This window comes from Onychostoma macrolepis, chromosome 17 (genome assembly GCF_012432095.1).
Source record: "Onychostoma macrolepis isolate SWU-2019 chromosome 17, ASM1243209v1, whole genome shotgun sequence".
NCBI classification, from domain to species: domain Eukaryota; kingdom Metazoa; phylum Chordata; class Actinopteri; order Cypriniformes; family Cyprinidae; genus Onychostoma; species Onychostoma macrolepis.
This window is the reverse complement of record NC_081171.1, coordinates 13,202,734-13,224,993: the sequence shown is the minus strand read 5'-3', so window position 1 is coordinate 13,224,993 and position 22,260 is coordinate 13,202,734. Positions and strand designations below refer to the sequence as shown.

Below are 22,260 nucleotides of genomic sequence, written 5' to 3'. Positions count from 1 at the left end.
GTATTAATGCGACAGAAAATCAACAAGTTATTGAAAACGTTGTATTAATGCTTGTACTTACTTTCTTTAATTAAAGTGTTAAGACAGACACACAAACGTTCTTAGCACTCTCTCTCTCTCTCTCTCTCTCTCTAAACAAACACTTTTCAGTCCAACTGAAATAACTGGATTAAACAATTGCAATTTCATATCAAAATGAACTTAAACTTTATGCTTTTATCCTTCATATTTTATTCATAGGAGACCGACTTATGAATGAGGTTAAAAACTGAAGGGCGGTAGAAAAGAGAGAGAAAGGAATGAGGTAGTGGAAGAGAAGAAAGGAGAGGTTGTTGTGGTGGAGAGAGAGACAGAAAAAGAGAGAGACAAGGGGGGGGGAAAGAGGCGGCAGCCCCACTGAGAAATGACTGTGTGTGCGTAATGCCGGAGAGAGCAGTGGCTTGATCACAACTCATGAAGAGATTGGAGGGGCGTCTCTCTCTCCCTCTCTCCCTCTCCGTCTAACAGCTTCTCTGTTCCAACCAACCGCTTTGATCTCCACACACGCAGCCCTTCAACTACCTTCTATCCATTCTGTTTCATTAGACGAGAATCCACCGGAAAAAGAAAGGTTTCCAAACTAAAAAGACAATCGGAATGCAGCGCGAGAGAGCCTGTGTAGTCACGTCAGCATGTTAAAATGCATATGGAAGGCGCAGCCACGGTTCCTTTGAAAGTCTGAGGGAATCGTTTGAGGGCGTCAGACCCAAAGAACAGAGAACAGGAGGACGACTGTGGCCTAATTGGCCCAATTAACTCGGAGTCTCTGGTGCTTGCTGGGACAATTGGTCTTCCCCGGGCCTTCCCACTGACTCTCACGCATCAGAGGCGGGCCGACGCTAACGACTGTGGACTACAGAGAGAAAGAGAGAGAGAGATCACTGCAGTACGTGGTGTGTTAGTACTGACAACAGATTTACATAGAAAAAGCAACATATTTGATTACACGTTTGACGTCGCAGTTAAACGAGGCTGAAAAACGAGCGTGATAGAGGCAGCGGTTTGCCTCAAAACACACACGCACAAGCGCACAGGGAGGCCGCCACGAGTTCAAAGGTTTGCTCCGTCTCTCTCTGAGAGGGAGGGTCACGGGCGGCTCTGAAAAGTCACCGCACTGTCACACAGAGAGGACGGAGAAGAGAGTCAGGAGGGTGAAGCAGGGCCTCGTCGGTAAAAATCAAACACAGTCCAATTAAACTAATCATAACGAGCCAGTGAACACGAGGAAGCTCACCTGGAATCTTTTTCCTCCCCCTCTCCTGCTCTCTTTCTCTCTCTCTCTCTCTCTCTCTCTCGCCGTACCCTCCATAATTACCCTGGCCAAAGCGCTGTGAAATTACTGCACTGATCAACTAATGCTTGAGAAAATCTGAAGAAACGCACTGTCCCCTTTTTCTGCCTCCCTCCCTCCCTCCCTCTTTATGATTTAAAGGACTACATAAATAAAAATGATTTCCCCTCAGTATCGCTCCCTCTCCCCCGCTTTCTCTTTATCGAGGACTGAAAAAGAGGAAAAGGAAAGAGAGGGGAGATTCTCTTCACTTTATTTTAAAGGTCTTGTCTATGAAAGAGTGAAATTAAGTGGGGGAGAAATGTTCTGGGTTCAGTATAAGTTAAGATCTATAAAGAGCAACTGTGGCATAACGTAACTGCCACAAAATGCATTTTGATTCAAGCATCAGTTTAAAAATCCACAGTGTAACACAGGACCAGGCAGTAACAATTGCAACAAAACAAGCCTGGTGTGACAGAAACACTTCTGAATTACACCAGATTTTTCAATGGTTTGACATGACGACATAATTCCGCTAATCCAGAAAGGACTGCTTGCATGGTGAAAACCACTGTTGTTATTGTTAACTAAAACTATTAAAATTTTTCATTAATTGAAATAAAGTTGAAATAAAGCTGGACAAAGTTTTAAATTAAAGTACTAAAACCAAATATAAATGTTTACAAAAATTAAACCACACAATTATTAAAACTTGAAACCACACACACACATATTATATATATATATATATAAAATGAAGTTCATCCACATAGAAAAGTATGTCCACTTCAACAAAAATGATGTATGTGACTTTACAATTGAAAATGAAATTATACATGTGCTTTTATTTAAAAAAGAAAAAATAATAAAAATACATAAATGAGATTCACATTGCGTCTTTTAAAACTTCTGGAATCTCTCAACACTATGCTACAAATGTTGTCAATAGCACTTAACTTAAACCTGGAACATTCCTTCAAGAGTGTATGTGTATACTAGCATAAAGGGGGTGTTGTGCCGCTTTGCTTTTTCTAATTGTTCATTAATTAGCGATTTGCTCTCACCAGGGGGTGAAGAACATGAGAGCAACTCAGAGGTTTGGTTCTAATGGATTGTGAAGGCCACCTACCCATAGTACAATGACCACTACTAAACAATTTATACCGTTATCCTACTATCAAAGGCCTAAACACACACATATACACAGAGTTAGCAAAGAGTAGGAGAGCAGGAGACAGAAAGACAGAGAAAGAAAGAGGGAAAGAGACAGTGGTGGCAAAGATCAAAGCAAGAGATCCAATGCAGCACAATGGAGCACAATTAACATGGCATGTAAAAGAACAAGAGAAACACACATACACAGAGCAGTTCTGATGAGAGGGGTGGGCTCACTGATGGGCCCACTGAAACACACCACTGACCGAGGACAATGACTGGCCCGCTGGCCATCCTACACACTCTCACACACAATCAAGTCTGTATGCTAACTGCTAACAATATTGTACACACGGAGAGGCAGTGCTTCATTTAAAAGACCCCTTTTTGACAAACATTTATCCTGTTGAAAGTTGGGGCAGGATATTGAAGGGCTAGTTGCACCAAGGCTGCATTTATTCAATTAAAATCACAGTAAATACCTTAATATCAAGCTGAATATTAACTGTAATACTATTCAAATCTTCCCTGTTTTTCTATATATCATCTGAATGGCAGGATTATTTAGGCACTGGCAGTTAAAAAAAAAAAGCACAGTATTTTGGCCCATGCTAAAGTGCGCAACTGAAAAGCTCACTACACCCCAATGACTTCACTCTCTCTCTCTTTCTCATCCATCCTCACTTTCACCCCTCCATCTCTATCTCCGCTTTGAAAGAATGGAGCAAGTCTTAATTTAATTAAAATATTCCCTCTGCATGCTAAAGCGTAAAGTCTCTTCTTAGTGGAGGAGCTTCATGCAGAGGCCAGTGATAAGATAACAGGGCCTACTAATCAAAACAAGACATCAACTAATCTAATCTAAATCACTAACAATTACCAGCGTGCCAAGCCACGCTCCCTTTTGATCAATGTTTTCTATTAAAAAGTGAAACAATTCAATATTCCAGCACGCTAATGCACTGAAGCCTCATTAGCACATCGTCCTTGGGATGGAGGCGCTGCGAACGCACACACAGACACTAATTCTTGGTTAATTTACGGGACGAGGACCATCTCCCCTTCATCAGAGCTCAGAGGACTTTTGCAGGCGAGAGAGACTATGAGAAAAGAAAATATTTTTCTTTGAAAAAAAAACAAAAAAAAAACTTTAATTTATGGTAGCATCACACTGAGGTGCCTTCTTGTTCCTGTTCTTTGCTTTCTTATGCATTTCATTCAAGGGCATCTCATTTCCTTTTAAAATTCATACAGCAAAACGTCTGAATAAATCCGCCACACGCCAGATATTTCATCATGTCCTGAAAACCCCTCCCCCGTGGTTCTGTATGTTTATGCCATTGCGTTTCACACTATTCTTCCACTAAAACAGGATGTCAGAAGAACTGAAATGTTATTCGGATGTGGCCTGAGCTTTTCGACATCAAGTGTCAGCAATCCTGCAGTACTGAGCTCAGTAGAGCATGTTTATTTAGCATTTGATGTTCTCTGACTGGTCACTTCCTACATCACTACCTGGAGTCCTTGAGTAACCCTTAAAGACCTGTCCTGTGTGAAATGAGAGACTCTAGCATGCAGGCTCTTGGCTACAGAATGATTTTACTCTCTATTACTTCCCGTCTGACGGGAGCATCCTGAGAGGAGTTGGGAATAGTGGTAAGAACTTGTGTGTGTATATGCACTTATCAAAATGTATATGGAAGAGCTTGTCACAAGAATTGTTATATTTGAAGAAATTTTTTTTTTTTTTTGTAAAATCCACAACCGAAATATACAAAAATACCGAAAGGTTAACATTTAAAGGAGGCTTTGAGTTTTAGTCATAACTATAATTAGCTGTATACACACTACCTTTCAAAAGTTTAAATTAATACTTTTAATCAGCAAATACACATTAAATTGATCAAAAGTGCAAGTAAAGACTTTTATAATGATCTCTAAATGCTGTTTTTATTATCTTCCTATTAATTCATTTTCAACACTGATAATAATAAGAACACTTTAAAATAGTTAACTGTTCCCTCCTGGTGGAATGACCCGCCCAACGGAATTCGAGTCCTTCGCCATCTTCAAGAAATGGCTAAAAACACATCTCCTCCATCTTTATTTGACCCTCTAACTCTAGCACTCTTTATTCTAATTCTATTTAATCTATTTGTTGACTTGAGCCTCTAACACTTGCACTCTCTATTCATTTTCTAACTGCTTGTTTTCTTAAAAAAGGCCTCTAAGACTAGCTTTCTCTATTCTTTTTCTACTCTATCTTCTTGTTGTCTTTTTGTTATATGTAAGTGTATAATATATATTAAAAAAATAAATAACCTTGCTACGTATGCTGCGTTAGGCTAACCGAGACTTGTCATAGCACTTGAATATTATTGCTCTTTTGTTGGTTTTGCTTGCTTCTATTGTCATCATTTGTAAGTCGCTTTGGGTAAAGCGTCTGCTAAATGACTAAAAGTAAATGTAATTAACATTAAAGTATTAACTATTGAGAAATGCATTTCGAACAGTATTTATTAATCATTGATAACATTAGTTAATAAAAATGCAGCTGTTCATTAATTCATGTTTGCTCAGGTCGAATAAATAATATTAACAGATACAGAATTTAACACTAGCCAAGATTGATAAATGTTTTAAGTATTTTTCATTGTTAATTCATATTAATTGATGTAATTAATGTTAACAAAATGGAATCTTATTGTAAAGTATTGCCAAGAAATGTTTTTTGAGCACCAAATAATTTGACTGGAGTAATGGCTGTCGATGTTGACATCTAAGCAAAAGTGTGTACGTGTGTGTAAACTCACATCAATGATCTGTGGAGTGTGTGTAGGTGACTGTGCATTAGTGGTGCTTTTGTTTCCAGCCTTCATGGCAGCATCTCTACGGGCCTGTTCCAATAGCAGCCTGGCCCTCTCCTTCAGCTCCTCTTGACGAGACAGGACCTTCTGCAATCCACAAAAAGAGGTTTCATTCAATTCTGAGTGTATCAAAGTTACACTTTGTATAACCACTTTGCATGAGCATGATCTGTTTCACCTTCTCTTCACTGGTGTTAGACACTGGGGCGGGTAAGACTTCCTGAAAAAACATGGAAAAAAAAAAAAACATAACATAAGAACAAATCTGTGGGTGCCCTATCACCCTATATGTTGTGCGAGTCAGATTAGCATCTCTTCCTAACGCTATCAAGCTTTGCGCTCTCATTACGGGCTCCAGCAGGCAGCTGATTGGCTGATTGGTATGGCGGTGATTCTGACGGCTGAAAGAAGATAGAGTAACATTTGCTCCTGATCACTGTTAACATCGCGGGCGAGAAAGGGTGTAAAACAACCAAACGAAGCGCCCAAAAAAGTAACTGTCACCATGGTAACGCCCCTGTCATGTCACAGCTGTGGCCTTGATGACATGTCAAAACAAAATCAGGACAAATCTAAGCCGGAAAGTTATTCAGTGGAAGGAATGACAGTGATACATGGCGAGAGTGTGATAAAAGTTGGTTGTGCTGCAATACCTGCAAGTGTGTGTATGCTGTATAGATGAGGAGAGGCTCTCATGCGGAACACGCTATAACCCGTGTCAGTATTAGAGCTGCAGGCGGGACAGCCCGAACATAATGACATGCCACTCCGAGTGACACGCGGCTGCTGTCTGTGCCGATCAGGCGTCTCACAAAATGGCAAAAATATCAAACATGTAAAAAGCTTCAAACAGTTTTATGTGCTTTGATTTTATATGGCAGCTTTTCCCATTTAAGCTGTAACTGCTGTTCTGTTGGGAACGCTCAGGGCATTATTCATTTAACATGCATGTGTATCTACCCGAGTTTGTTACCTAAAATTGTGTGTCTGTGTATTTATGTTAGCTTGCTTGTGTTGGACCATGGTCATTTTGACTGCTCAACAGGGTTCTCGCACTTTTTGACCAAAAAATTTCCATAATGTTTCCATGACTTTTTAAATAATTTTTACATGACACACACAAAGTGTCATTTCTAATCAGTTAAACACTCTAGAACTGAGTATATAGCCAGGAAATTATTTTTTACATTTAAAATTTAAAAATTCCTTGATATTTCCAGGTTATCCAGAATCTTGGGACATTAAAAAATTGATGATTCCAATTCAACTCCTGAAATTAAATTGAAATTAAATTGAGGTAGCAAATAGGATGCAGAATTACAATTTCCGTTAAAGTGAAATAAAACTGAACTTGAAATTCAAAGAAATTCATATGACAAAGAAATTTGTATAATGGGAATTTCAACTAGGAAAAAAAAAAAAATGTTGAAAAAAGGCTCAGAAGTTTTAAGGTTTATTGACCTTAGGGAGAAAGAAAGATGGATAGAATGAAAGAAAGAATACAGAATGGTTGACAGAAATAATGAGCAGTAGAAAGTTAAAACGATAGAGTGACAGAATGACAGAACGACAAAACAACAGTACGACAGTACGATAGATAGATAATTTTGTATTCGTGTTGACATTTACCTGTGTGAGTTTAGCAGGTGTGTGTGTATGGTTGGTCTGGGCACTGCTGTCTGAAGTGCTGTCAGATTCAGAGTGGCGCAAACTCGCTCTCTTCTTCTTGATAAGATCAGTGTCTCTGTTACACGTGAAGCCCAGTTTATGTGTGTTCGTTAGAGAAGACCCGGTCTGCCACGTGGGTGACCCAGATTCAGTTTGTCTTTCACCAGGACGTGGGGTCTTGTGCTGCTCCCTGGAATCTCTGGTGTTAACAGTGGTCAACCCACCTGACTGCCCTCTCTCCTTTTCTCTCTCCAGCCTGTGAGACAGATCACCCATGTCCAGTGTATCGGCTTTGAGGAGTTTTTTCTGTTCTTCAGCGGGAGTGTGGCTGGTGGAGGTCTCCAGGCTGGTTCTGGTGCTTTGGGCGGGTCGTGGGTGAGGTTCAGTGACCGTTGGAGCTACTGGAGAGTCACGGTCTGCTGTAGTCGCCCGTAAAGATGGAGCTACATCTTTTAGAACTTCCCCTGGGGAGACGGATCGAGAACCAGATCCCCCAACTGTCATGACTGACTTCACTTCCTGCTCTTCTTTAACACCATGCCCACCGTTGGTTGCTGCGGCATCCTGATTGGTGGACTCCCGGTGAACGTCGTTAAGCTCGGCGTAGAATTTGTCTTGGTCGATCGAACTGTTTGTATCCGTTTCAAAGTCTCCAACTTTGTATGTGCTACGACTGCTGTTTGCTTCGATCTGCACAACATTGAGTTCCTCGCCGCTGAAATGTGCCCGGATCTGATACAGGTACGTCATCACCGTCAGCTTATCCGGGATCGCCAGTAGAACCATATCAGACGGCTCCAGAAGCCGAGAGATTCCCAAACTGGCAAAGCCATCATATGCCTGCATACACAAAAAACAGATGTTTAAAATAAATCATAGAAAATAAAGGATAGAATCAAATAAAGCAGAGTACATAAAACAAAAAATTGATTGAAGGAAAAAAAATTGACTGATTTCATTTCAGTTGTGTCAATCCTTCGCAGAACCATTAACACTATAGCTGAATATAGGGTGCAAAATTTACTATATTTTTCTAAACTAAACTAGAATTAATCTGTCAACCAAGTGCATCAAAGTTCATCAAAACTAAAATAAGTCTGGGTCAGATAATAATTCTTCAAAATTAAAACAAAAAATCTGGGTCAGAAAATTGTTCTATAAAATAAATAATAAATAAATACTAAATTATAAATAAATGAATAAACAATAGAATATGTGATAGAACATGACAGAAAAAAAAAAGATGAGATATCTTCAAAATAAAATTTGCCAAATCATTCATCAAATTAAATAGATTATAATTCTATCAAATTAAAAGTAAATAAATAAAAAAATCTGGGTTAGTCTATAGAGCTTTATAAATAAATTAACACTGCTTTTTCAAAACAAAAACAAAAAAGACAAAATCTTTTATAGATTTATTTATCAAAACCAATTTCTACTCTTATTTGGAATATAGTGGGTGCTAATTAAGGTGGAAAGGGTGGATTTTGTAGGGTGTTGGAAGAAAGGTAAGGGTGAAATAAATAGGTGGGACGGGTAGTGTATTTGTTGAAAGCTAAGGAGGAAAAGGTAGCATAAAGGTGAAAGGGACAAACAGGGTGGATGGTGAAGGCTGAAAATTAATGATAGGGTGTAGGGTGAAAGGGTAAACTATAGTGTGTAGAGTGGGATGCAAGGCCAAGCTATAGGATGAAGGGAAAAGGGGAATGCCAGGGTAAAGGGTGAAAGGGAAGAAGAGGGTTTGTAGGGTGATGGGAGGGAGAGGCAGTTAGGGTGTAGGGTGCATGCAGGAATTAGATTTGGGATAAGACAAGCTGGGATCAGTAGGATGCGGCAGGCGGTGACAGCTAATGTCAAGGATGGTTCTCCATGATAAGAGAGCACGATACCAAGAAACACTAAACTAATCCTGCCTCAGTCTTATCGCATACATCTCCCACTCGCCCTCCTTCCATCTCTCTCACTTTCTCCCTCTCTCTTTCTCCCCCTTTCCGTCACTCTCTCTCTCTCGGCAGTGAGTATAATTGCACTGATTTGTCCGGTTGAGGAGAACAGGCAGATAATCAAACAGCCAAACTCAATCCCTGATCAGGAGATAGAGGGAGAGAGACAGAAACGGAAGGAAGAAGTGAAAGTAAACTGGCTGACATTATCGGCGTAATCCACCGAACGAATGAAAGAAAAGTTACTTTCTCTTAAGAATTTGAGAATACAACAGTATAAAGAAAAGCCTACAAATTAGCCTTCTGTCTCGCCCCCGATTCACTTTATCAGAGCCGCTATCAGAGCCGAGCTGATGGCCAAGACAATTTCACCCTGTTGACGAGTGTTGACTATTGTCTCAAACTCTGTCGCTTACCCATCTACTGACTTTATCAGGTTTGTCCCCTTTATTGGCATGAGTGAGAGAGAGAGAAAGCAAGCAAGAGAAAGGGAGGGGAGGGATAATCAAAGGTAAGCTGATTCTCAATTTACAATTAATCACATCTTTCTTTCTCTCGTGCCTTCTCTTTTTCCTGTTTGCTGGAGGCTAACAATAGCGATGGTGATGCAGACCTTTGCAGAGAGAGGGAAATGTAAGGTACAAACAGCGGAATAGAAAAAAGGGGAACGAATAAGGGTGGGAAAACAAAGTCTGCAGGTATGTGTTGTTTGGGTATTAACTCTAAAGAAAGAGTGTATAATTGGCGGAATGAACGAAACTAAAGTGTCTGATGGAGACTCTTAAACTACATTCACACTGCAGCCTAATGTGGCACAAATCTAAAGTTTCTTTCACATGTGAAAAAAAACAGTTTTTGACAGGACAGTATTTTAATTTTTTTTGTAAAAAAAAAATCAAACATTTTTTGTTAAAAATACAGTAAAAACTGTAAAACTATGAATTATTATTACAATGTAAAAATAATGTGCTTTCTATTTTAATATATTTTTAAAAAGTAATTTATTCCTTTTTTACATTTATTTTTGGCATTTTTGCCTTTATTAGGACAGGACAGTCACAGGAAGCGAAGTGGGAGGGAGGAGGACTGAGAAAGGTCCACGAGCTTGGACTCGAACTCAGGATGCACGAAACGCAACAGCGCTATTTGTTGGCACGCTGCCTACGAGACTACTGGTGCCAACAGCAACAACAAAAAAAGTTATTTACTCCAGTGTCACATGATCCTTTAGAAATATTTTTCTGAAAACACAGATTTGGTGCTGCAGAAACATTTCTTCGTATTATTACTGTTGAAAACATTTTTCTAAATATTTTTTGTGGAATGTGCGATTCATTTTTTCTAGGATATTTTGATGAATGTCAAAAGAATGTTTCAAAAGAATAGCATTTATTTGAAACAGAGACATTTTAAACATCTTTACTGTCAACTTTGATCAATTTAATGCATCTTTACTGAATAAAATAATTTATTTAAAAAAAAAACATACCTATCCCAAACTTTTGATTGTTAGTGTATAAAACACATATAATAATAATAATAATAAAGTATAAGAAAAAATATAATGAATAACAATGATTAATATATATAAAATATATATCATTAAAGTTATTACATTATAATTATTATGTTATATTAAATTACATATATTATAAAGAGTATATGTATCAATGTCTAATACAGAGAGCATCAAGCTGGCCGGGAGAGGGAAGAAAAGGGAAACAAGAAAGGTGTCTTCCCAGTCTCATTGCTCTAGCCTACAAAACAACAAATCATGCTTGATTAAAATAAATACACCATGTAAACAGCAGCTTGTGTGACCAAACAACACGTTCAGATGATATAAGCCCAAAAACATGCTTCTGATGTACTGCGTTAATAACTACAAAAGCCATTTATTCAACTAACAGAAGTGTTCTGTTTGCTCTCTGTGTGTGTAAATGATGCAGCAGCACTAATAACCCGTGTGAACTGTGCAATCGTGTGTTCAAGACTTTCCCTTCCTGCTCCGGTCGGTCAGCCCCTCCCCCGCGCTAAACGGACAATGAAAAGCGTTTTGTTTTGTGAATGACATCGCTGAATGATTGACAGGTATCCATCGCTGTCAGTCACAAACACAGCCAGAGGGGACTTTCCCCCCTGTCCACACATTTATCGAGGAACACAGGAACACATGCACGCGCACACGTGCACGCACAGATCAGATATCATGGGAAATTACTGCTAGTCTCTCTCTAGACACACACAGAGAAAATAATTCTTTTCACTGCCTGTATGACCAAACCATCCTCTCCTCTCCCCTCTGCTATTGATTGCTCTTATCTGTCATATTTCAATGGAGATTATTGCAATCACGGCTGGGCCAGAGAGGGTTGCGCTGATTCTATCACATGGAAATGAATGCAGTTTATATATATATATATGTGTGTGTGTGTGTGTGTGTGTGTGTGTTTGGGGCTGTATAGAGTGCTCTTAACCTCCTCAGCTTGGGATAGTCATTTATCGTTGAAAGAGAGCGAGAGGACACACTCTTTGCTGTGTCGGAGAGAGAAAAACTGCATATATGATAGTCCCAGAACGAGAGAGAGCAGGAAATGAACTCAGGAAGTGACTGCAGGTATTGAGTGTAGGGATAAAGTGATGACAGATGAAAGGAATGGAGGGAAATGAGAGAGCGAGGAGCACATTAAATACACCTAATAAAGTCTAAATGGAGTTAATCTGAGGGCTGAAATAAGAGTTAATCTGCAGCGCTCCAGAATACAGTGATCGTTCAATGGAGCGGAATTACAGAGGAATTAAGTTTTATACATCCACAAATCCAAATAGATTCCAAACAAATCCAGGAAGCAACTCTTCAGCAAATATACATTTGCTTCGTATCATGCGCTGCTGTGCATTGTGTGTGCGTGTTTTGAGAGAGAGGAAGAGATATGCTTGGAGTAATCCTTGTTGGCTCAGCCACCTGGCGGTTTATTTAAACAGGCATTTGAGAGCTGACAGGCAGCAATATCCACACCTTCCTCGCTCTCTCTCAAAGCTCATTCGTTGTGCACATCCCAATGAAAATTCCTGAATCGATGGAACAATGTGTAATGTAAAACAATAACAAGAGAAAGAGGGAAGAAAGTGACTAAAAGAAAGTGAAAGAAAAAGAGAGGAATGGAAGGGTGCAAAGCAACAGATTATATCTTTTTTTTAAAGGTTCCATCCAGCTTGTGAATAATCAACTGAATTTTAATATATATATAATTTTATATATGTGAATATTATATTAATATATTAAAATGTAATTTATTCCTGTGGCGGCAAAGCTAAATTTTCAGCAGCTATTACTCCAGTTTTTAGCGTCACACGATCCTTCAGAAACCACTCTAATATGCTGAGTGGGTGCAGATCAACTGTGTCCATATAAAACTATTGCTAAAAAAAAAAGGAAAATTAATAAATAACTATATTTCAAAAGCCTATACGGGCTTGGGTCGGGGTATAGCGATTATACTCCTTACACGATGAAGGTCCAGAAACGTAGCAAGGACATCGTTAAAATAATCCGTGTGACATCAGTGGTTAATTTTATGAAGCTACGAGAATACTTTTTGTGTGCAAAGAAAACAAAAATAACAACTTTATTAAACATTTCATCTCCTCTGCCTCACCCTATAGAGCCATTTTGGAGAGTATCACATACGTAAACAATGTATGCTGTTCTGTGACAGCAGCACCATACGCGGATACGCTGTTTATGTTGTTTACACGTTGATCTGAACGTAAACAACGTATCCGCGTACATGCATTGCATATGTTGTTTACGTATGTGATACTCTCCAAAATGGCGCTATATGGTGGAGACGAATTGTTGAATAAAGTCTGGGTTTTTTTCTTTGCGCACAAAAAGTATTCTCGTAGCTTCGTAAAATTACGGTTGAACCACTGATGTCACGTGGATTATTTTAATGACGTCCTTTCTACGTTTCTGAGCCTTGATCTTGTAAGGATGCTTGCTGTCTATGGAGGGTCAGAGAGCTCTCAGAATTCATCAAAAGTATCTTAATTTGTGTTCCGAAGATGAACAAAGGTCTTTCAGGTTTGGAACAACATGAGGGTGAGTAATTAATGACAGAATTTTCATTTTTGAGTGAACTCTCCCTTTCATAGTAAGTCTTCACAAGTATGTTTACAAGTTTGTGTGTATGTTTTTTCTGTTTGGAACTCCTTGGTCCTGCATTTTCTTCTAAGTGTGTGATTAACATCCATTTATTTCTCTTTCTTCTCTCTCTCTGTAGAGAAGCCTGTAAAGTTTATTTATAGCATGTTTATGAATTATGATGCTATCTTACGACTCCCAGGTGACTTACTCCATCCACAAACACACACACTCTTTCCATCAGTGTCGGCAGGGGAGCCGCATTCTGAAAGTGGCAATTAGAGAACGCTGGGTGGGAGTGAATCAGAGTTATAACAAAACAAATCACCTATGAGGAGGATTACTGATGCACAAACAAACGAAGAGTGGAAGAGAGTGTGTAGCATTTACCTTTTTGTTGTTTTCTTTAATATCTTGAGGATTGAGAGCCTTGTAGTCACTAGGAGGGAGGAAAGAACAGCGAGAGAGAAGAGAGAGAGAGTTAGCTTTAAATATGCGTCTCATGTAATGGCTGTAACATGCAATTTCACAGCTCTGCAATCAACACAACTAATAGAGTGTGTGTGAGTGCAAGCAAATTTAGACACACACACACCCTTTTACTCAACCACTCAACACATTAAACGTTTCATCTCTCATTCTCCATCACCCTACCCACTGTGTGCCTGGGGTCTTTCCTCTTCAGCAGGGGAAATAGTAGTGGGCTACTCTAAAAATGGACAATATCCTTCATTTTGCTTATATCATAAGCCTCAGCATTCACTACATGTCGTTCAAACCTTGATGTGGGCTGTGTACTGTCCCCTGAGGCACAATGTGCTTTAAAAGCCTTCTAAGGACTTTCTTCACATGAAACAGCATTTATAAACACACTCAACTTCTGTAACAAGCCATATTTTTAGTAAAACCCCATATTAAGCTGGTACTACTGTACATTTTATTCAATGTACTTTGAAAAGTGAAAAGTATAATACAATAATATAAATTAATATTTCTGCCTGCATTCTTGGTTACAACAGAAAAATAAATGGAATAATGGTCAGTTCATTCATGAAGCAAACAGCAGGTTGTCTCTTATCTTGTGTGAAAATGATGTCTTAATACATGTTAAAATCAAAGCAAATGTTTCATAAAAATATCAAAAGATAATAAATCAGTCGATATATCTTCCTTAAATTGATGGCGGCCAGATTCCTGGTACTTTAGCGTATGCTAAACCCAGAGGGTGGTTGGCCGTGGCGCTGTCAGCACTGTGATGAATCTGCTGTAAGTGTAGTAATTAAGGAGGATTTGAGTCATTCCTGATGAGACCAGACACAGAAATGTTCAGAAATAAGACAGAGGGATTAAAAACTCTCCATCAGAAACCATATTAGACCCCCCACACAAAGTGAGATTCTCACAGAGGGGGAGAGAGAGAGGTGAATTAAGTGAGTTGTGTATACATAGAGTTTAGGGTTGTCGCTATTAATTATATAGAGGTTAATGAGTCACCTGATGATTATTTTGATCAAAGGCAACAGCTGAAAATGGCTTAACAATAAAATGAACAATCAATAATAAGTAAACTGTGAATCTCCAGTGTCATAAGGCTAATTCAAAAATTATTAACTGACTTGTAATGTTTTTTTTTTTTTTGGTCACTGTGATTGAAAGATGCACATGAGCACAGTGATTTTTTTTAATGCTTCTGCATGTCAAAGTGAATTTTCCACATGGCAGGTAAAATTTGTTTTATATCAAAGAAAATTTACCCAAGATCAAAAAATATATTATTCATTTGATTGGCAGTGTATAAAATCATTTAAGTGAAATGGTTTCACCATGTCATCATGTGAAACATAAAAGACGATATGACAATTTTCATTTTTGGGTGAGCTATCTCTTTAACGTGGGGTAAGTTGTGTAGCACCCCATGCGCTAAACATGGGTACTGCTGACAGAACCACCTCCAGAAGCACTTCCTGTGCTTCGAGGCTTGTGTATAAGTGTGTTTTTTTCATGAATGTGCATGGCTTACATTAAGTTGGGTCTGAAGTGGTGTAACAGGGCACAGAATGCCAGTCCATTCCTCCAGGAAGTGGTGAAGTTGGTGATTTTGACACCTCTGTAGTTTTTCGTGACCTCACGGCACCAGGCCAACAGAGACTGACTTGCATTCGGCCTCCCACCAAGAACAGGACTAGGAAATGGACTTGGCTATAGAGAAGGAGAAAGAGAGGGAAGGGTGTAGAAAAGAGAGATGAACATGTGCTACTGACATTCAAATTATTTACAAAATTAATGACATATCAGCTTTGACTTGGAAATGAACAGACATCTGGATCAACATATCTCACAGTCTATTTATTTTATCAAAATACTAACAGAAATGTTCTAAAATGTATTAAATATATTAAAATAATTAAACATAACCTAATTAATATTCACAAGCAGGCAAAAAAAAAAAAAAAAAAAAAAAAAAAAAGCTCAAAACTGCATTTACTAGCCAAAATGGTTAAAGAAAGAAACTTCTTTTCATTTTCATTATACATAATAGGAATGTGTAGCATAACGCATTCAGAAAAGGGAAACAAATTAGAGAACAACTCATAATTATAAGGAAAGTGAACTGTACACCAAATTACACACAACTCATTTAGCCCAAGCCTTGACCATTTTTCAAATACACACTAATTTTCTCTATCCCACACACACATACAACCCTCTTACTGTCTCTCTTTTCTTCAAAAGTCCTCAAATTCCAATCAAGAACATCAGATCCAACCCATCTCTCTCCAATTAGCTTTGTAAACTCAGTTTTGTTAAAAGTCGCCTCTGTTGAAACCCTCTTTCTAATTTGAACAAACACACACACACACACACACAGAAAAATGCACACAAAGGACTTACATGCTCGTTCTAATGAGAGCTTTGGTCTGTAAGGAGTGTATGACCATGGATAATGTAAACACATGATTAATAAAGACCAGCCTTTGAAGCTGTATCAGTCTGGATTAAGAGTCCAACTAAACGGAGCAACGAGAATTCTAATCCCGCAAATCCAGGAACACAAAGCAGCAGAACCCCTTCGCACCGGGAGTCTGGCCACTTTCGGACATAATCCCGTTAAAAACGGAGCCGCCGCGTTACGGATATGGTATCGCACAGAATTCATATTCTGTGGTGCATGCGCTCGCATTTTTCCCCCTCACAATAACTTTTTAATAACGATAATCAAATAGCCTGAGACAAAACTTGCAGCTATCTGATGAATGCAGCCCTGATAGATTCCACATCTAAATACAAATCTAACATGTTATAAAAGAGTGCTCATCCTGCAGAAATACATTATCATAGGACAGGTATCTGTATGGATCTGTGTGTGCAAAGGAAGAGAGACGCTGCCTTTCCCCTGATAAGAGTGCTATACATCAGCTGGCCAAGATTTCACGCATGTACGGCAGCTTAACAACGCCCCCTTTTGGACAGAATCTGCTACTGCAGGAGGATTCAAGGACACACAGACCTAAAAAAAATGCTTGTGAGGGGCCCAGAGCAGACTTATGTAAATCACAGACCAAAACTCAAAAACTAGAAAAAGAACAATGAAATTATAAAGAGAAGCGTGACATCCTAAAGGTGTGGTTTGAGTAGATTGGCTAGACGCCAAAGCTGTAACTTCCTTTGAATTCTTCGAATGCTTGCCTCTTATATTATCATAATTAAATGCTAAGATCCGAACGAATGCCACTGAGGGCAAGTGTGTTATTTGTGCGTTTATACGTCTGTCTGCACAATTTGAAAGGTTAAGGTTGTCTTGAAAGAGCAGGAGGGAAAAGTCAAGTGAGGGGCCCTTGGGGCTCCGAGAGCCTTTCTGCTCTAGAGAAACACATGCACACACACAAACAGACTAATAACAATGCTCAAGATGCTGCCACAACAGTAAACACCCAACAATGAAGGACAATAGTTGTATAATGTTATGAAATGTATTTTAGTCACATTTAATGAAGAACATCTCATTTTGTTTCATTCTTCTTTTGTTCCTTTTCTGTTAAGTGACCACAAACTAGAATTCAAGTGTCCTGCTTTAATCATTTAATTATAAAAAAGCATGTTCCCCTTATTAAAGGGTCTCATATTCAATCAGAGATCAACAACAGTGATTCACCCAGAGCAGAAACTAAGAGTGATGAACTGAACGGACTACACAAGTATTCCCTGCATACGCTCACATGCTACATGGGGGTGGGGAAGAACACGTTAAGCTCCACACGAATACAAACCCGCAACCACTTTTCCATGTCACTTTTCCGGCATGCATGATAAGAGAGCTGTAAGTTCCTGAGGCAGTCTTTGCTCCTTTTAAGAGATGTTTGAAGTAGCTGTCTAATTTCAGCTCAATAATTACCTGGGATTACCGGCCAGGTGCTATTAAAGCAATTAGAAGACAACAGCCATTTAGGAGCACTCGGCTCTTTAGGCTAACAGTACCCTGTGGCACCTATGTGGCAGGAGGAAAACAGTAACACTGACACACCGAGACACGTTTTAACTCCCAGGAACCATGGCTGTTATTTAATTCATCCTCCACCTCTGTAAGGCGGGTTGATTCTAAATTGTCTACCTGTTTTACTGTCAATGACTGAAATGACCCATTAAAAAACGCTGAAGTCTCACTGTTCAATTTGCTAAAATGCCACACATGCTGAAGTAGTCACTGAAAACTGCTAAACTGTTCCCCTGTCTACTGTGATGTTCAAATATATAACTGCTGAACTGTCCTATTCAGATATAGTGAACTGTTGCATTGCGAACGCAAACTGATAAAAATATAAACAAACGACTCAATGTAAATTTATTAAACTGAAAACTGAATGTTTCAGATATAAACAGCTGAAAAGTTTCAAAAACTTTGAAATATAAACTTCAAAACTGTTCTCTTTTAAACCACGTTCAAATATAAATACTTCATATAGAAACTAAAGTGTTCTTTTTAAAAATCAACAATTGAACTGTACTATTGTAAACTGTTTCAAAAACAGCTGAATTGTTTCAATGTAAAATGCTGAACTGTTTGACTGTAAACTATACTGCTTGTATATTAATTACTGAATTAAACTAAATTGTTGTTTAAACAAATTGCTGAACTATACGGTTGTAAACGGTTTAAAAAAAACCTTTTGAACTTGATTTTTTTAACTGTTCTGATGTAAACCACTTTTCAAATAGTCAAGTCAAGTCATCTTTATTTATATAGCGCTTTTAACAATACAGATTGTGTCAAAGCACTTAACAGTATCAAATTGGAGGACAGAGTGTCAGTAATGTATAATGATAAGATTTTATATATATATATATATATATATATATATATATATATATATATATATATATATATATATATATATATATATATATATATATATATATATATATATATATATATATATATACACACACACTAAAGAGAAAATACTAAACTGTTTAAATATTGTAAAGTGCTTAATTCTTTCGAATGTAAACTGATCTAATGTAAACAATACTGTTCAAATATAAACTGCTGAACTGTTTCACTGTAAAATACAGGCTTCAGGTGTAAACTATTGAACACTTCTCCTGTCAGTCACTGAACTCTTCCACAACAAAACATCAGAACCTCTCTCTAATTACAAACTGATCAAGATAAAAAAAAAAAAAATCATTCCATTGGGTTTTTAAAAAACATTAATAGTTAAACCCAATGCCATAAATAATAATAATAATAGTCAAATACTGTATCTTGTGCATTCACAAAATAACATTTCGGTAAGATGATGAAGCAGTACTTCACTGTTCAAACTGAACAAAAAAACTGTTCTCTGGAAACCGCGTAAATGTTCTTCCTTCATTCGCAAGCTCACGGCACTGAGTGCACGTTCTTACTAAACTGCATGTATCTACTGAAACAACACTGACGGGAATTTCTGGTGTCACATAGAGCGCGTGTACTTATCAAACACTGCGCTGTCTTGCCCTGAGCAGCGGTCGCGGGGGGAGGGGGTGTGGGGATAGGAGGAGAAAAATAAACGATTGGCAGCGGCGTGTTTCTGTGCTGGAGGACAGGATTACAGTGCCGTTTCTTCCCACAAACAGAACATATTAAAATGAAGCTGCATTCATCACTATCCAACACACACACACAAAAAGGAAAGAAAAAACAAAACAGCAAAAAAAAAAAATCATGCAGCACATTTCAACATCTGCCAAAAATAAGACAGAGACAGAAAAGATATTCATTATTCATGATGGCAGCAAATGTACACACACACCTGACACATGGTGGAGGACAGGGGCGAGGAGGGAGGAGAAGGTAAAAAGAGATGAGGAGGGGGAAAACTTAATCTGTGTTGAACGAGACGAGGAAAGATGAAGGGTGAGAGAGAAGATGGGGAGAAAGAGTTTGGCAGAGGAACTAGGAGAGGTCATGTGATCAGAATGGCAGTCTTATTGCTCAAAGCTGATGATCTGAGAGTGTGATCCAGCTTAAAAAAAAAAAAAACCCTCTTAATCTAAAGTCATTCATTGCACATTCCATTAATATGCTCTTAAAAATTTTATTTTCATGCTGTCACACTAAACATTTTAACCTAGAGACCTCTAGGGCCAAAACATATTCTGTGAAATTCAACAGAAATGCAAGGAAAAAAGTTCATTAAACTGATGCAATCACACACAAAAAGGTACCAAAACAGCAGAAGTTTTGAATAACGCACATACTCTTTAAAAGTTGTAATCCACTTAAGATGCCTGGCAACATCTTTCTATGGTGTGTGTGTGTGTGTGTGTGTGTGTGTGTGTGTATATACACATTTACAAGGTCAGCACTCTCATAACTCTCTTAAACAGCATATTATGGTCTTAGGGAGTTGACCCACTGCATCAGTTCAGATTTGGGACTGTCATTTGATTCGTCAAGTGGCGTTCCAATAAGTTCAATTATTTACTGTCTTGTACCAATGTGTTTGTTTCCTGTAATAGCTTTTCAATTATCCAATTAAACCTTAAATCTAATGACTACATTGTCCCTAAATGTGCATCTCTGTCTCGTCTCTTTACTTTTGTTTCTGATTATCTTGGACATTCAACAGCTTTGAACCAAATCAAAAGCTCAATTATAAAAATGAGAACTTGTATGGAACATGATGCCACAGAAACACAAAGTAATATCAAATTACTATTGTAATTATACAGTGTCATTTTAAAACTGAAAACACTGAAGCCCACATGGAAATTCAATCACAAAGCAGCGGCCTCTCCAATATGCAACGTTTTGAAGTGGAAGAGATTGTGCTATCTGACAAGGATCAATAAAAGGAAGGATTCAGGAAGTCGTCAACACAATACAATCTTCCAGATCAGAAATGTACGAATTTAGCAAAAAAAAAAAAAAAAAAAGAGAGATTGTAACTTTAAAAGTATTCATATCTTTTGCTTCCTTAAAGACAAAGAAAGATGTTTTCACCTCTGCTCAAACGACCACACTTTCATATTAATTTCGTCATTTCACATTACAAACTTACCAAGTTTTCTTACAGAAACGAGCAAAATTCATTTGCCTAAGCTTGAGGCTGAGGGGGAGTTTTTTGGGCCTTGTACAAAAACGCAAAATATGCGAGCATGACTAAATCACATTTCCGGGGCCTGTTTCCCATGCTAAGCTACACGGCTTTAAAAATTTAAACACAACAGCACTCGCTAAAACATAAGGAAATTTGGGAGGATACGAGCGAGAGCAAATCTCCCGCACGCGCTCGTGTGCTATACATGTGTAATGTGGTGTAATCTAACGTTAGAGGCGGTGAAAACACTGCCGAAGAGGCATAGCCCAAAACTCTGAACTGTGTAAATGAGCTTTATCTAGTGAGGCCTGCACACGCGCGCACACAAAAAAACAGTATTGAAAAGCAAAAAAGGCGACTGGCACGCTGTTAGCTCTCTGATGGAGGGAGGCAGGCATTCACGAAACATACCGAAAGACTCAAATCGCTGTAACGCTAAACATCATCAACATGCGAACATTTCTGGCAAAGCACACCGAACTTAACAACAACCTTCAAATTACCGCCACGCTAAACAAACCCTAAAAAACATTTGATTTATTGAGGCGAATGTAGACATGAGAGATAAAGGCAAACAAATGTACAAAAGACTTTTTTTTTTTGTGTTAAAGCGGCGTTGTTAGTTAAAGCAGGGATGAGAGGGTGTGTAGAGCAGGAAAAACTAAATCTATACAGCGTTAATCTGCTTTAGACAACACTCCTCTACAAACAAATTACAGGAGGCGAAGTTCAGCGATCTGCTCTGATAAAGCTGTCATTTATCAATGAATCCGCAATGCACACGGAAACTCATTAAGAGCAGAGCGGCAGTAATACTGCAAGAAGAAGAAGGAGGGAGAGAGGGATGAGGAGAGGAGGAGAGGGAAACATCAGGTGTGCTCCGCCGTCAGATCGTTGTCCGCGGCGGTACGGTCTCGTTGGCAGATGAGAGCCCTGATAAGTGAAAGCAATTAAAAAGAATATAATTACAAAGTCACCCCTATCTGAACGAGGCCTTGATCAAAACACGCCCACGTCAATACGTCGGCCGGAGTGTGAAGCGGGATCGATGGAGTCAGGAAGGAAGGCTTTTGCCGTGGCATGTTTCACACCATCAAACGGCATCACGCATGAGAGATGAGACGAGACGCACACTTAAGATAATGAAAGACACAAAAACGCAACCAGCAACAGAACCATAAACTCTGACAAATGCCGTGTTTTCTTCACATTATATGAAGTGATTCACAACCACAGGTACACCAGGGGGATTTTGAACCCACAAAAAAGAAAAATCCATTAAAATAATAGTAATTAATGCCTTCACTTTTTTATAGGCTTGTTTCTGAGGAAAGAAAAATGGGTGTGCAATGTAGCCAAGACAGTTCACTAAAAAAACCTCATGATTTATGATTCACTCAAGCTTTTGTTGTTTCACACCTGTATAACTTTCTTTTTTTTCTGTAAAAGATTAAAGAAAATATTGTGTTGAGATTGTGTTGTTTTGTTCATGCAATGAATGTTCGGTTAGCAACATTCTTTTTGTGTTTTGTGATTATCAGAACCATAAATTCGTTAATCACTACCACTCAAACTTTTTTTT

The 22,260-nt window shown here is 38.5% G+C and overlaps 1 protein-coding gene across 6 annotated transcripts in view; it reads right to left on the bottom strand.

Annotated features, from left to right (window-relative positions):
* The window catches only part of ehbp1 (EH domain binding protein 1), a 142,556-nt gene that overhangs the window by 49,705 nt on the left and 70,591 nt on the right, over positions 1 to 22,260 (bottom strand). For all 6 annotated transcript variants that reach the window (XM_058750157.1, XM_058750158.1, XM_058750160.1 and 3 more), the window contains 5 exons: positions 15,116 to 15,294; positions 13,486 to 13,534; positions 6,964 to 7,842; positions 5,513 to 5,554; positions 5,281 to 5,421 (listed from right to left, as the gene is read on the bottom strand). In XM_058750157.1, the coding sequence (XP_058606140.1) occupies positions 5,281 to 5,421; positions 5,513 to 5,554; positions 6,964 to 7,842; positions 13,486 to 13,534; positions 15,116 to 15,294 (1,290 nt within the window). The remainder of the gene's footprint in view (positions 1 to 5,280; positions 5,422 to 5,512; positions 5,555 to 6,963; positions 7,843 to 13,485; positions 13,535 to 15,115; positions 15,295 to 22,260) is intronic.